This window comes from Hyperolius riggenbachi, chromosome 10 (assembly GCF_040937935.1).
Source record: "Hyperolius riggenbachi isolate aHypRig1 chromosome 10, aHypRig1.pri, whole genome shotgun sequence".
In the NCBI taxonomy this organism is placed as follows: Eukaryota; Metazoa; Chordata; class Amphibia; order Anura; family Hyperoliidae; genus Hyperolius; species Hyperolius riggenbachi.
This window is the reverse complement of record NC_090655.1, coordinates 249,460,642-249,475,823: the sequence shown is the minus strand read 5'-3', so window position 1 is coordinate 249,475,823 and position 15,182 is coordinate 249,460,642. Positions and strand designations below refer to the sequence as shown.

Here is a 15,182-nt window from a genome sequence, read left to right as displayed (position 1 = left end):
TCAGCTCAGCATTCAATACTATCAGCCCTAAAATACTTCAGGACAATCTCGCTGCGCTAGGAGTCCACCCCACCCTACGCCTGTGGATCACGGACTTCCTCACCAACAGGTCCCAGGTCGTTAGGTTAGGCACCATCTCCTCACAACCTAGGATCACCAACACAGGGGCCCCACAAGGCTGTGTCCTGTCGCCGTTCCTGTTCTCTCTGTATACGAACAATTGCAAATCCACTTCGGACTCGGTAAAAGTAATCAAATTTGCCGATGACACGACCATTGTGGGTCTCATCACCAAAAACAATGAGAAGGCGTACCGCCACCAGGTCGAAAGCATATGCAGCTGGTGCAGAGAGAACGGTTTGGTCCTAAACACAGCAAAAACGGTGGAGATGATTGTTGATTTCAGGAGGAGCGCTTCTACCCCGCCTCCAATCCACATGGATGGCATGGAAGTGGAAAGAGTCCCCAGTGTCCGCCTACTGGGCACAACTATCTCCAATGACCTGAGGTGGAACACCAACACGACCTCAACACAGAGGAAAGCCCAACAGAGACTTTTCTTTCTCCGCCAACTGAAAAAGTTCGGTATGGCCCAAAAACTGCTGACAAATTTCTACTCAGCCACGATCGAATCCATCCTATGCTCTTCCATCCTGGTCTGGTACACCAGCTCCTCCGCCAGCGACAAGCTCAAACTGCAGAGGGTCATCAAATCTGCAGAGAGGATCATCGGAAGATCCCTTCCCACTCTGGACCTCCTCTACCACTCCAGGCTGAACACCAGAGCATTAAAGATCGCCAACGACCCCTCACACCCAGGCTACCGCTTCTTTAATCAGCTCCCCTCGAGCCGGAAGCTCCGGTTCCGATCCATCTACACCAGGACCTCAAGACATAAGAACAGTTTCTTTCCCTCTGCTGTCAACCTCCTGAACTCTCGCCATGGAAATGCCTATCCCCACCCCAAAATACCAAGACGCACTGAGGCACTTTGCACATAGCTCAAGCGTACTTTTTTTGGTTGTTTTTTTATTGTATTGTAACTTATGCCATTGTCTCCCTCTGCATACATGTTCTTTAATGCTCTGTTTTTCTGTATAATGTTCTGTTACTACTGCATGTCCTCTATCTGTAACTACTGTGTACCGTGTATCAGTACCCTGTAAGTCCAAGCCCAATTCCGGGCACGACCCAGTCGTGCTTGGCGAAATAAAAGTTTCTGATTTCTGATTTTTTCTGATTTTCACCGGCATGTTGTTTTTGCGCTGAATTTCCGCAAAGCGTGCCATGGCTGTGTAAGACCGCCTCAAATGCCCACAGAACTTCCTGGCCTGCTTCAGGACATTCGCTAAGCCAGGGTACTTTGCCACAAATCTTTGAACCACTAGATTCATGACATGTGCCATGCAGGGTATGTGTGTCAGCTTCCCCATATGCAAAGCGGCAAGCAGATTGCTGCCGTTGTCGCACACCACGTTGCCTATCTCCAGGTGGTGCGGGGTCAGCCACTCATCCACCTGTTTCTTAAGAGCAGCCAGGAGAGCTGCTCCAGTGTGACTCTCCGCTTTGAGACAAGACATGTCTAAGATGGCGTGACACCGTCTTACCTGGCATGCAGCATAGGCCCTGCGGAGCTGGGGCTGTGTAGCTGGAGAGGAGAACTGCCACTCAGCCAAGGAGGAGGAGGACTACGAAGAGCATGTAGCAGGAGGAGAGGAGGTGGCAGGAGGCCTGCCTGCAAGCCGTGGAGGTGTCACAATTTGGTCCGCTGCGCCCTGCTTGCCATCGTTCACCACCAGGTTCACCCAATTGGCTGTGTACGTAATGTAGCGGCCCTGCCCGTGCTTGGCAGACCAGGCATCCATGGTCAGGTGTACCCTTGACCCAACGCTCTTCGCAAGAGATGACACCACTTGCCTCTCAATTTCACGGTGCAGTTGGGGTATGGCCTTTCTCGAAAAATAAGTGCGGCCTGGCATCTTCCACTGCGGTGTTCCGATGGCCACAAATTTACGGAAGGCCTCAGAGTCCACCAGCCGGTATGGTAACAGCCGCCGAGCTAACAGTTCCGCCACGCCAGCTGTCAGACGCCGGGCAAGGGGGTGACTGGCCGAAATTGGCTTCTTCCGCCAGGGCCGGGCCGAGGCATAGGCTGGAGAGGCTCCAGCCTCAGAGCGCAGTGTAGGAGAGGGCGCAGAATTCATTCAGCTCTCATTCCTAATTGTGTTTGAAGCAGAAAGAAATAAGAAAAGGGGATACATGGCAGTGACTGCAAGCCAGATAACTAGATATTAAGGTGTTGGAGAGGTTGTGGGACCTGTGGCACCTCTTAGTCTAATAGCAATCAGTGTGTGATGGCTGGGGCGGGAGGGATGGAGGGGCGCACTTTGGTGTCTCAGCCTTGGGTGCTTGAGGACCTTGTCCCGGCTCTGTCTTCCGCTCAAACATTTCCTTCACGGACACCTGACTGCTGCTGTGGGCAGAGGAGCAGGAACCGCTCAAGGGCAGAGGCGGAGTGGAGGAGGGTGCCTGTGAAGGTGGAAGGGAGAAAGCGGCAGAAGCAGATAATGCACCTGATGGAGGAGGAAGAGGAGAAGGAGGGTGGCTTTGCTTTTGTGTGCTGCTGCTGCTTTTGCTCAGGTGGCCATCCCATTGCTGTTTGTGCCTTTTCTCCAGGTGCCTTCGTAAGGCACTTGTCCCTACGTGAGTGTTGGCCTTTCCACGGCTCAATTTTTGTTGGCAGAGCGAACAGATGGCTTTGGTCTGATCTGAGGCACACACATTAAAAAATTTCCACACCGCTGAGCCACCCTGGGATGTGGGCACTATGGGGACCTCAGCAGCTGATGCTGAAGGGCAAGTTGGCTGGCTGTATATAGGTGGCGATACATGGTGCCGGACTCTGCCACCAGCTGTTTCTGACGAAGAGCTGCCCCAGCTTCTTTCAGCAACTTCTCTCCTCCTACTACTCTCTGACTCCCCCTCTGAACTGTCCCCCTCTTCATCTCCTCTATTGGGAACATACAGAGGATCCCTATCATCGTCATCATCGTAGTCATCCTGCCCAGCTTCGCTTGACTCAGAAAAATCCAAACATGCACCATCAGTAGGTCCTTCATCCTCCTTACACGTTACATCCATAGTGTTGCCGCGTAACGCAGACATATGAGCTGGTGAAAATTCATCTGGCTGTAACAACAATGGCTGTGCTTCAGTGATTTCACCACTAAATAATTCTTGCGAAGTGTCAAATGCAGCGGAAGTGGTGCTAGTAGTAGCGCTGGTGGCTGAGCAAGATGAGGTGTTCTGTGTCGCTAAATACTCAACCATGTCCTGACAATCTTGGGACGTGATGGGACGTGCCTTCTTCCAAGCACTGTACTGTGGGCCAGGTCCACACGAAATTACATTTACACGACCTCGCGCAGACCTGCCGGGTGGCCTTCCTCTGGCTCTGGCACTACCTCTTCCTCTACCTGTTTTGTCCATATCGGGTATGCACGGAGTGGTATATCACACTGCGTGCACTCACGTAGGTAAGTGGGTTCACTTAACTGCACAGGTATGCGCACTGATGCGGTGGGTTCACTGAACAGAACAGGTATACAGTGGCGGGTTCACAGAACAGGTATGCAGTGGCGGGTCCACTGAACAGAACAGGTATGCAGTCGCGGGTTCACTGAACACAACAGGTATGCAGTGGCGGGTTCACTAAACAGAACAGGTATACAGTGGCGGTTCACTAAACAGAACAGGTATGCAGTGGCAGGTTCACTGAACACAACAGGTATGCAGTGGCGGGTTCACTAAACAGTACAGGTATACAGTGGCGGGTTCACTGAACACAACAGGTATGCAGTGGTGGGTTCACTGAACAGGTATACAGTGGCAGGTTCACTGAACAGAACAGGTATGCAGTGGCTGGGTCACTAAACAGGTATACAGTGGCGGGTCCACTGAACAGAACAGGTATGCAGTGGCGGGTTCACTGAACACAACAGGTATGCAGTGGTGGGTTCACTGAACAGGTATGCAGTGGTGGGTTCACAGAAAAGGTATGCAGTGGTGGGTTCACAGCACAGGTATGCAGTGGTGGGTTCACTGAACAGGTATGCAGTGGTGGGTTCACAGCACAGGTATGCAGTGGTGGGTTCACAGCACAGGTATGCAGTGGTGGGTTCACAGCACAGGTATGCAGTGGTGGGTTCACTGAACAGGTATACAGTGGCGGGTCCACTGAACAGAACAGGTATGCAGTGGTGGGTTCACTGAACAGAACAGGTATACAGTGGCGGGTTCACAGAACAGGTATGCAGTGGCAGGTTCACTGAACACAACAGGTATGCAGTGGTGGGTTCACTGAACAGGTATACAGTGGCGGGTCCACTGAACAGAACAGGTATGCAGTGGCGGGTTCACTGAACAGAACAGGTATACAGTGGCGGGTTCACAGAACAGGTATGCAGTGGCAGGTTCACTGAACACAACAGGTATGCAGTGGTGGGTTCACTGAACAGGTATACAGGGGTGGGTCCAATGAACAGAACAGGTATGCAGTGGCGGGTTCACTGAACAGAACAGGTATACAGTGGCGGGTTCACAGAACAGGTATGCAGTGGCAGGTTCACTGAACACAACAGGTATGCAGTGGCGGGGTCACTAAACAGGTATACAGTGGCGGGTCCACTGAACAGAACAGGTATGCAGTGGCGGGTTCACTGAACACAACAGGTATGCAGTGGCGGGTTCACAGAACAGGTATGCAGTGGTGGGTTCACAGAACAGGTATGCAGTGGTGGGTTCACAGCACAGGTATGCAGTGGTGGGTTCACTGAACAGGTATGCAGTGGTGGGTTCACAGCACAGGTATGCAGTGGTGGGTTCACAGCACAGGTATGCAGTGGTGGGTTCACTGAACAGGTATGCAGTGGTGGGTTCACAGAACAGGTATGCAGTGGCAGGTTCACTGAACAGGTATGCAGTGGTGGGTTCACTGAACAGGTATGCAGTGGTGGGTTCACTGAACAGGTATGCAGTGGTGGGTTCACAGCACAGGTATGCAGTGGTGGGTTCACAGCACAGGTATGCAGTGGTGGGTTCACAGCACAGGTATGCAGTGGTGGGTTCACAGAACAGGTATGCAGCCAGACAGGAACAAGTTAAGCCTAACTAATCTTTCCCTGAGAGACAGTCTGCAGCAGCTCGCCCTACTCTCACTAACGCAGGCAGCACACGAGTGACCGTAATGGCCGCTGCTGCCTGCCTTATATAAGGAGGGGTGCGGCTCCAGGGGCTAGTGTAGCCTAATTGGCTACACTGGGCCTGCTGACTGTGATGTAGAGGGTCAAAGTTGACCCTCCATGTGCATTATGGGGCGAACCGAACTTCCGCAAAGGTTCGCCTGCGGGACGCGAACGCGAACCACTGAAGTTCGCATGGAACCGTTCGCAGGCGAACCGTTCGGCCCAACACTAATGATGACCACATGGACTATTGGACAAAACAACTGGATACCTGGCCTTAACTCGCTCAGTATGCAAGGGAGGTTCTTGCATGCCCTGTCGCCAGTGTTCTTTCTGAGCGAATATTTAGCGCTGCAGGTGGGGTGGTCACCGATCAAAGAACCTGTCTGCCCACAGACAATGTGGACATACTAACGTTCATAAAAATGAACGAGTCATGGATCAGTGACAGTGACAATTACAAGGCCCCTCCCACTGATTCATAAGATAATGACTACTAATACAATAATAGGATACTGACTACAATATTTGGCCTACGACAACTCCTGCTGCACCAAACAACAATTTTTTATGACTGCCGTGGGACCACCTCTAGGTCCCATGGCCTACAACAACTCCTGCTGCTCTAAAATAATTTTTTAAGGACTGCCGTGGAACCACCTCTAGGTTCCACTACGACAACTCCTGCTGCTCCCCCAAAAAAAATTTAAGGACTGCCGTGGAACCACCTCTAGGTCCCATGACCTATGACAATCCTGCTACTCAAAAAAAGGTTTCAATTGAGATTACTGAATTGTTTCCGCCAAAACGAGGAATTCCGCAGAATTCCGCAAAATTCCGACTAAATGTAACTGTTACGGAATTTAGCGCTGACGGAATTCAGGAATTCCGCGGAATCGGAAATTGCACTTTCCAATCATCCCTAGCAGCTACCAGGATGCTGCCTCTGTCCTCTCAGCCCTTTATCAGCTGTACTTGTAGCAGAAGAAATCTCCACCAAGCTAATCCATAGGTATTCATTCATTCATTATGCAGCAATCATAAACGGGATTACATATATGAGATCACGGATGTTAACTAACCAGAGGTAGAGAACAGAATATGGGCTCTAGTCTGAAAACTCCGGGACAAGTAAATCAGCATGCAAGCGGATATTAATTTAGCATATAATTTACCAGTTACCATCTTTAAAACCAAATACAGTAGGCTAGTAATGACCGTGACTATAGAAATGACATTTAGAAATACAGAACAGAGACATTTTCTCTGAATGTGTCACTTAATGTGATATTGATGGAAATGTACAATTCCCATAATATTGGTCACAAGAAGTAACATAGACAGTCGATGTGTGAGAGACACATCCCAATGGCAGGCAGCAGAGGAGAGCTCAGCCTGTGCTAGCATCCGGGACATTTCTCAGCATAACATCCCCCTCCAGGGGTCAGTAGCCCCCCAGCCCCGTATAATGTGTGGCGGGGATCCCCTCCTTCATATTGCGGGGGCAGTGACAGGAGACCCCGTATATCAGACATGTTACACCCTGATAATGATGGAGACAGAGGAGATCGGGGGAGCAGGAAGCGGTGCTCGTCACATTACAGCGGGATTTCCCGGCCACTGTCGCCGCTCAGAAGCCCCCCGTGACTGTATGGGAGGAGGGGAGACCCCTGCCAGCCGGGCGGCCGCACACAGGGGGCGCACCGCTACTTTCCGATGGGAATAAACCCACTTTTCTCCCGGCGAGGAAACACAAGCAGAGAGCCGAGCAGTGACAGCTGTGTGGAGGGACGGGGCAGAGTCCGGATCCCACCAATAGGAAGAGGGGTGTGTCCTCCTGTCAGCAGCCAATGGCAGCGCAGCCGGGAGAGTATATAAGCGCAGAGCTTGGCTCTTCCCGCAATGTTACACGTTGTTGTAGTGCAGGAAGATGGCAGAGACCGCCCCAGCAGCCGCCCCTCCCGCAGCGGAGCCCGCCGCCAAGAAGAAGCAGACTAAGAAGGCAGCAGCCGGAGGAGCAGCCAAGAAAGGCAGCAAGAAGCCTTCCGGCCCCGCCGTGTCCGAGCTCATCCTCAAGGCCGTGTCCGCCTCCAAAGAGCGCAGCGGGGTCTCTCTGGCCGCCCTGAAGAAGGCTCTGGCTGCCGGAGGCTACGATGTGGAGAAGAATAACAGCCGCCTCAAGCTGGCCATCAAGGGCTTGCTGACAAAGGGCAGCCTCGTCCATGTCAAAGGCACCGGCGCCTCCGGATCCTTCAAGGTCAGCAAGAAGGAGGCAGCCGGCAAAGAGCACAAGAAGCCGGCGGCGGCCAAGAAGAAGCCAGCGGCTGCCGCCAAGCCTAAGAAGCCGGCTACTGCCAGGAAGCCCAAAGCCGCCAAGTCCCCGAAGAAGCCTAAGAAAGCCCCCAGCGCCGCCAAGAAGAGCCCCGCTAAGAAGGCGGCCAAGAAACCGGCGGCAGCTGCTGCCAAGAAGCCCAAAGCTGCCGCTAAAGCCAAGAAAGCCGCCAAGAGCCCCGCTAAGAAGGCAGCCAAGCCTAAGGCCGCCAAAAGCCCGGCAAAGAAGGCAGCAAAGCCCAAGAAGGCCGCTCCTAAGAAGAAATAAGCCGCAGCTCGGCTCTTCAGAAACACAAAGGCTCTTTTCAGAGCCACCCACCTTTTCCCTGAAGGGCTGCGATGCTTCTCATTATAAGTGTCGCCGAGTAAATCTATGCTGCGCTTCCTGTAGATATGGAAGGCGGCCATACACGCTGGGCGATCACTAAGCATCGGGTGAAGTGGGGATCGCTTCATTCTATAACTTTAGATGCGCTTGATCTAACTTTGGGTTCACCTGAAATGGACGCTTCTCCGTCGCTAGTTAGTTACATCCTAGTTACAGATTGCTACAGTCATAGAGAAGCAACATTTGTCCTCGCCTCTGATAAACTGAGACTGATGGTAAATATTCTAGCTTTCCTGTATCTAAATTCTAAAACTAAATGTATCGGCTGTAGCCAGAAATTTGGGTGCCCAATAAATAGTGGAGGCAGAATTTGCAGTTAGTGACACGGCTCGAGTACCCCCAATTGTTTGTTGGCAGGGTGTAGTTATTCTGGGATGAGCGATGTAATCATTGCCCGGCGAGCAGCTGACCTGCAGTGTTTGTAGCCGGTGTCACAGCGGCACTATATAGCCCTGTATGGAGAATTGCCGGGTGCCCACAACGTGTCTAACAGATCCATCTGTACTTACATAATGTATTTTATTTAAAAGAAATGTCACTAAACATGCAGGGCGCAGGCTAAAAACTGCACTTGCATATATGCCCAAACAAACTGAAGGGTATCTTTTCAGCCTACATAGGTTGTATAAATAGCGGAGCTAGGTGAAGGGGAAACTATATAACCTTCCTCTGAAAGTCACCGGGGTCCTTAGGTGCTCGCTGTGGAAGGCGGCCATACACGACGAGGGATTACTGATAATCGGGTGAAGTTGGGATTGGGGATTCCTCTATTCTATAGATTCAAAGTTTACTTGCGCTTAATAGAATTTTGGGTTCATCACCGGTAGAGGAAGTTCCATGATCAAGTCCTTCCATAATGCTTCAATCACATTAGGAGTACTTTCTTTTAAAGGGTCGCTGATTGGAAAAAATAGTGGCAGAATTTGCAGTAGCGGAGCTCGGACACAGCTCCAGTACCCCCGAATAGTTTTTAATTGACGGGTGTAGTTATTCTGAGATGAGCTATGTAATCTCTGCCCGGCTAGCAGCTGTGATTGCGGCAGTACAGCTCTGCATGGAGAATGTGAGGGCGGCTCTGATCTAAATCACAGAATTGCCCGGTGACCACTGTACAGAGATCCGCTATTCACTGCCAACGCTTTGGAAAATAAGACTATCAATCTGGAGCTTAAAAAAGAGCTCTTCCCATACCTAGTGTTTGAACAAAATGAAATTGTGGACGCAATAAAAGCATAAATAAGCTTTCATATAAATGCGTCACGGGGGTCCTTAGTGCTCATATTTGCCAATATACTCGTCCTGGGCGATATCTAGAGAAGATGCAGTGTGTATGTTAGGGCATAACGGTTACCCTGCGTGTAAATTAGGAATTTCTGTTCTGGATCACTGGACAGCATCACCTCTCTACCATCCGGCGATCCGTAGAGCTGATCTACCCCATCCAAAGTTCTCACTTCTCAGCATTAAAAAAAACTTTATGCCGCAAATTCAGCACCTCTTGTGGAGGAGCAGATTAGGGAAGATTTACTACAAATCTGAAATGGTCCATTATTACATTCAGGCGCTTTAATGCACGAAAGAAGAACATAAACAAAATCTGATTACTTGAGGTTTTCAAATATCTGGCGCGTATCTTAACGATCTTCCCGCCATTTTATCGATCTCCTGTTCTCCGCCAGCAATATACGCCTAGATTTGATCGGCCACGACGATTTGCACCCCCTATCCTATTGCTGCTGAGATGAATCTGCCGCCCTCATGTGGTCTCTCTGCTGCATCTCCCACCCAACCATACTAGTTATTCCAGCACTGATCGGTCTCCGTTCACATCGCGGATGACAGAGCCGGCTATAGGGGGGCGTAGTATGAGGATGACCCCCAATATTAACGTTCCAGCGGATATAGGACAGCCGTTATCCGCTGGAACGCTACTGCAATGAACCGATGACGTCACCACTTCCCATCCCAATGGAATCCACTGGTGGCGGCTCTGAGTGGGGATCATGAACAAGTAGCAGTTAGATGGCTGCTTAGTGTAACAATACTTCCCTAGAATGTATCTGCTCGGGTCTCCACACCTCAATACCGGCTATTGTAGTGCGCAGCATACCAATGCTACCTAAACTAGTCAGATGACGTGACAGCACTTTTTATGGAGTAAGTGGGTAGCCCTGAAAAGGGCCTTTAGTACAATAAGGGGAGAATTGAATTGGATTAGCCTCCGAAGCCGTAGAGGGTGCGCCCCTGGCGCTTGAGGGCGTACACCACATCCATGGCGGTGACCGTCTTCCTCTTGGCGTGCTCGGTGTAGGTGACGGCGTCCCGGATGACGTTCTCCAGGAAAACCTTCAGCACTCCGCGGGTCTCCTCATAGATGAGGCCGGAGATGCGCTTGACACCCCCTCTGCGGGCCAGGCGGCGGATGGCGGGCTTAGTGATGCCCTGGATGTTATCCCGGAGCACCTTCCTGTGCCGCTTGGCGCCTCCTTTCCCGAGTCCCTTCCCGCCCTTTCCTCGGCCAGACATAGCTAAACTGCTGCTTCTTCTCCGATATAAGAGACGAACTAATCTATGCCGCCACCTCTCCTCCTCTTATACAACCTTTGGCGGACCTGATGGGAGACTGCACACGAAGGGGCGGAGCACATTTTCCAGTTCTCTTCTCCACCCTAGGCCTATATCATAATGTACTGCTTGGAATAGATTATGTTGTTTGTATCCATACTGCCGACATTCGGATAATCCGTTTGTTTTCTTATTATTACGTGTCTTGTGTCCGGCCCTGATCTAGAATTCACAAAAAAAAAAAAAAAACAATAATCCTAAAACTCGCCGATCTCTCATGAAACAGACATTTAGGGCATAGATGGGGATGAAACATTCCAGTCCACAGAATATCAGCGGGAAATTTGAAATAGCACCTGCTCTGCATCAGCCAATCACAGCTCCAGTCGCTTCTCTATTAAGCCGATAAGAATGCGAAGAAAGTGTTAATTCAGATTGCTAGCCGTTTCTGTGTACAGATACGAGTGTTTCAGTCAGTTATTTCGAAATTGCACCCCACATCATTATAAAAGTTGAGGACTCTGGTTTTAAAAAAATAAGATAATTGCGGCATGGAATTGTAGATAACATTTATCTGTCTGGTCCCCTTTCTGCTAATGCATGTGCACTTTACTGCTAGCGGCTCTGTGAAGGATTGAAAAACATCCGAGCGTTACTGGGGCCAATCAGAAAGCAAGGAACGTTTTTCATTGCGCTCCTCTCCTGGCACCAGAGCTGCAGCTACTTCAGCCGCTGTACATGCAACCAGGATCAGGGAGCCTTGCCCAGATTCATTTACATACTAGCATGAGCCGCCACTCGAACTTTGGCGAAAGCATGTCACATGTAATTACACTGAGGAAATAATATTTCTGTTCTGCTAGATGCGATGTTACAGCTCTGTATGGAGAATGTGGGGTGGCTCTGAAAAGAGCCTTTGTAGTGTGGGTGACAATGTATGACGTGCTTATGCCCTCTCGCCGCGGATCCTGCGGGCCAGCTGGATGTCTTTGGGCATGATGGTGACCCTCTTGGCGTGGATGGCGCACAGGTTGGTGTCCTCGAAGAGCCCCACCAGATAAGCCTCACTGGCCTCCTGCAGAGCCATGACGGCCGAGCTCTGGAAGCGCAGGTCGGTCTTGAAGTCCTGGGCGATCTCCCGCACCAGGCGCTGGAAGGGCAGCTTGCGGATCAGCAGCTCGGTGGATTTCTGGTAGCGGCGGATCTCTCGGAGAGCCACTGTACCGGGCCGGTAGCGGTGAGGCTTCTTCACTCCTCCGGTGGCCGGAGCGCTCTTCCGGGCGGCTTTGGTAGCCAGCTGCTTGCGGGGAGCTTTCCCTCCGGTGGACTTGCGGGCGGTCTGCTTAGTTCTGGCCATCGCTCAGGCAATAGTCTCTATTCACTCGCGGAAATAGAATGAGGAGAGTGACCGGGAGGCTCTTTTTTATACAGCCCGCGCCTCTCTGTCATTGGCTGCCTCACACCACGCTCTCTAGTGACGCGTATACACCGCGGAGAGCCAATTGTCTTCCAATCCTCTGTCCAATCTCTGCCTGCACGGTGTAGCGTGCTGCGCGGGATCCAATCACCGGGCGGCTCCTCCTATAACCCCGCCCAGAGCAGCCAATGTCTGACCAGGAAACCATATTCCCGATACTCGTTTATAAGCGCCGTGACTTGTGATTGGCCGGGGTGATCGGGAGCTTTTATCTGAATGACTACTGGAGAGAACATTCGTTATATTTCAAATGTCCCGCCACAATATTGCTTTGTTCCATCAGCCGCCGTTCTACAACGCTGCCTGGTTTTGTTCTTATTATTGAACTTTCTATCATCTTTAAAAGCCCCTCCATATACTATTTATATCTACTGGCGCAGAGTAAAAGTGGACAGGAATATAGGAGGATCAGTCACGTGTCTCTGCAGATCTGTTTATTATTCTGTATCGGGATGTAGACACACGTGGCAGCAGATCAGTCGGGCTGAGGAAGAACTCCCCTTCCCGGTGTGCAGGGTAATAATAAGAAGGCTCCTAGCTCACACACCGGGACGAACGCTCTAGAACTCGGGGGGGTTGTGATCTAATGTAGTCCGGATGGGTCGCTTCTGAACACACACACCTTATCTGAATAAAAGCGCGGCAGAAGCATCAGATGGGGCGATCTATATCTATGCCTGCAGATGTACAGGAAATAACTGCGTATTCTGTATTGTATGCTCTGCGTCATCTCCAACTACCCAGAGGTATCTGGGATTTCAGCCTCTAAGAAAAGTACTGAAATAGTTACTCCTAAATGCTGCAGCATCACCAAAGGTTCTCTGCTACAACTCGGGCTGTGATTAACGCTAGGAGTGCTTTTAAAAGCGGTTTTTACAATCTTTTGCCAAAGCAATCTTATAGGGGATTTTTACACAAGCACTTCGCTCTAAAGTGAACACAATTTTTGGATGACATTAGCAAGGTTTAAAATCTCATGAGCTTAGAAAAGCTTTTAGTGTGAATAAACCCCGTACTGCTTATATGTATCGATTAAAAAGCACATGGCTGGGGCAGATCGATAACCTCCCCGTGAGAACGTCTCTGCCCTTTTATGCAGCATATGGGGAAGGGCATCAATACTGGGATTGTGCTGTCCCTATGCAGTGAATAGGTGAATGTACAAAACAGCTCCGCAGTGAATGAGTGGGTGGCTCTGAAAAGAGCCTTTGGGTTTCCCGAGTAGTCGGGTGAGAGGAGATTACTTGGCGCTGGTGTACTTGGTGACGGCCTTGGTGCCCTCGGACACGGCGTGCTTGGCCAGCTCTCCCGGCAGCAGCAGGCGGACGGCGGTCTGGATCTCCCTGGAAGTGATGGTAGAGCGCTTGTTGTAATGAGCCAGGCGGGAAGCTTCCCCGGCAATGCGCTCGAAGATGTCATTGACGAAGGAGTTCATGATGCTCATGGCCTTGGAGGAGATGCCGGTGTCGGGGTGCACCTGCTTCAGCACCTTGTACACGTAGATGGCGTAGCTCTCCTTCCTGGTCTTCCTGCGCTTCTTGCCGTCCTTCTTCTGCACCTTACTCACCGCTTTCTTAGAGCCCTTCTTGGGCGCCGGGGCGGACTTGGCTGGTTCAACCATAACTGCTAATTCTCAGTAACTCTGCAGAGTGCGGAGACACAATGAGGAGCAGCGCAGCCTCCCCTCCTTATATAGGCCGCCTATGCTAATCAGGCTGCAGGAGAGCCGGCTCACACTATTGGATAGCGTCACTAGCACCGCCTGATTACCGCCTCTTATATCTGATTGGCAGGAGGAGAAATTTCCATAGTTGAAGGGCGCAACTAAGAAATCAAATCGCAATTAGTTACTAACGTATAGAGCCCCGCCCTAACGTTTGCTGATTGGTGGATTGTCAGACTCTTATGCTGTTGGCTGAGTTGAATAGCAGCCAATCAGGTGGCAGCGCGGGGCGGGCAGCAGAGTATATAGGGCAGGAGGAGGGCCGGGTTTGTTTTTTCTCGTGTTGGAGAGTTATCTGTATCCCTGAAGTCATCATGTCCGGAAGAGGCAAACAAGGCGGCAAGGCTCGTGCCAAGGCCAAGACTCGCTCCTCCCGGGCCGGGCTGCAGTTCCCAGTCGGCCGTGTTCACCGTCTGCTGAGGAAGGGCAACTATGCGCAGCGGGTGGGGGCCGGAGCTCCGGTCTATCTGGCCGCAGTGCTGGAGTATCTGACCGCTGAGATCCTGGAGCTGGCTGGTAACGCCGCCCGGGACAACAAGAAGACCCGCATCATCCCCCGCCACCTGCAGCTGGCCGTGCGCAACGACGAGGAGCTCAACAAGCTGCTGGGTGGGGTGACCATCGCCCAGGGGGGCGTCCTGCCCAACATCCAGGCCGTGCTGCTGCCCAAGAAGACCGAGAGCCACAAGGCCGCCAAGAGCAAGTAATTCCCTGCAGCTAGAGATCACACAGAACACAAAGGCTCTTTTCAGAGCCACCCACACTGTCTATAGAGAGCCTGATGCGCATTATCACTGTTTACTCTGCATGCGGAGACATTTCACTTTATTACAAGTCTCCCTCGAATAAGCGGGTAACAATGTAACCTACAAATTAATGGTAATATTTCCTAGACAGAAATAACGCTCTACAACGGCCGAATGCGTTATAAGCGGATCAGAGAGATCCTCCTGACTGGCAGTTACACGCGTTCCTGTTACAGGGGGAATGTAATGCGGCTGTGCAGTAACTTCCTCCCAATCCACCCGCGTATAAGCGGAGCAGCCTGCAGGAAGCACGTGTATAGGGAAGCGCTATCCGCAGCCAATAGAGAACATCAGCTTCATATATGGAAGTGTAAACGTTCCTCTGTCTTATCGGGTTTGTTTTAATTGGGATATAATTGTGTATTACAAACCATACTGCATATTTATCTATGCACTAGATGTCTGATTCACTACCTGGAGAGTAATAGTCCGACACTGCTATTGGCTGATGGGAGAAGCTTCTGTAGCTGTGATTAGTGGAGGGAGAGCAGTTGCTGTTTTCATATTTGCCGCTGAATTTCCCCGGAGCAGCCGGGATGGGTGTGTAGCTCTGTGTTGCGGCATCACGTGATGCTGTACCGGCAGCTGCCCCGTAATATTTAGCATTTCCCCGGCAATGCCAGCTCACACATGATTATATATATATATG

The 15,182-nt window shown here is 51.1% G+C and overlaps 5 protein-coding genes across 5 annotated transcripts; 2 read left to right on the top strand and 3 right to left on the bottom strand.

Moving 5' to 3' along the window:
- The first annotated feature begins 7,173 nt into the window (after nt 1-7,173).
- On the top strand, nt 7,174-7,842 carry LOC137535218 (histone H1B-like). Its single transcript, XM_068257035.1, has one exon. It carries the CDS (start codon nt 7,174-7,176, stop codon nt 7,840-7,842), a length of 669 nt encoding a protein of 222 aa, XP_068113136.1.
- Nucleotides 7,843-10,176: 2,334 nt separating this feature from the next.
- LOC137537075 (histone H4-like) lies at nt 10,177-10,685 on the bottom strand. Its single transcript, XM_068259219.1, has 2 exons — nt 10,654-10,685; nt 10,177-10,504 (listed from the first exon to the last, which is right to left on the bottom strand). The coding sequence occupies exons 1-2, from the start codon at nt 10,683-10,685 to the stop codon at nt 10,177-10,179; spliced, it is 360 nt and encodes a 119-aa protein (XP_068115320.1).
- Nucleotides 10,686-11,470: 785 nt separating this feature from the next.
- LOC137535228 (histone H3) lies at nt 11,471-11,896 on the bottom strand. Its single transcript, XM_068257044.1, has one exon. It carries the CDS (start codon nt 11,882-11,884, stop codon nt 11,474-11,476), a length of 411 nt encoding a protein of 136 aa, XP_068113145.1. The 5' UTR covers nt 11,885-11,896; the 3' UTR covers nt 11,471-11,473.
- Nucleotides 11,897-13,238: 1,342 nt separating this feature from the next.
- LOC137535241 (histone H2B-like) lies at nt 13,239-13,625 on the bottom strand. Its single transcript, XM_068257056.1, has one exon. It carries the CDS (start codon nt 13,623-13,625, stop codon nt 13,245-13,247), a length of 381 nt encoding a protein of 126 aa, XP_068113157.1. The 3' UTR covers nt 13,239-13,244.
- A 416-nt stretch (nt 13,626-14,041) lies between these two features.
- On the top strand, nt 14,042-14,434 carry LOC137535230 (histone H2A type 2-B-like). The gene has a single exon (XM_068257046.1). The coding sequence runs from the start codon at nt 14,042-14,044 to the stop codon at nt 14,432-14,434; it is 393 nt and encodes a 130-aa protein (XP_068113147.1).
- The last annotated feature ends 748 nt before the right edge of the window (nt 14,435-15,182 follow it).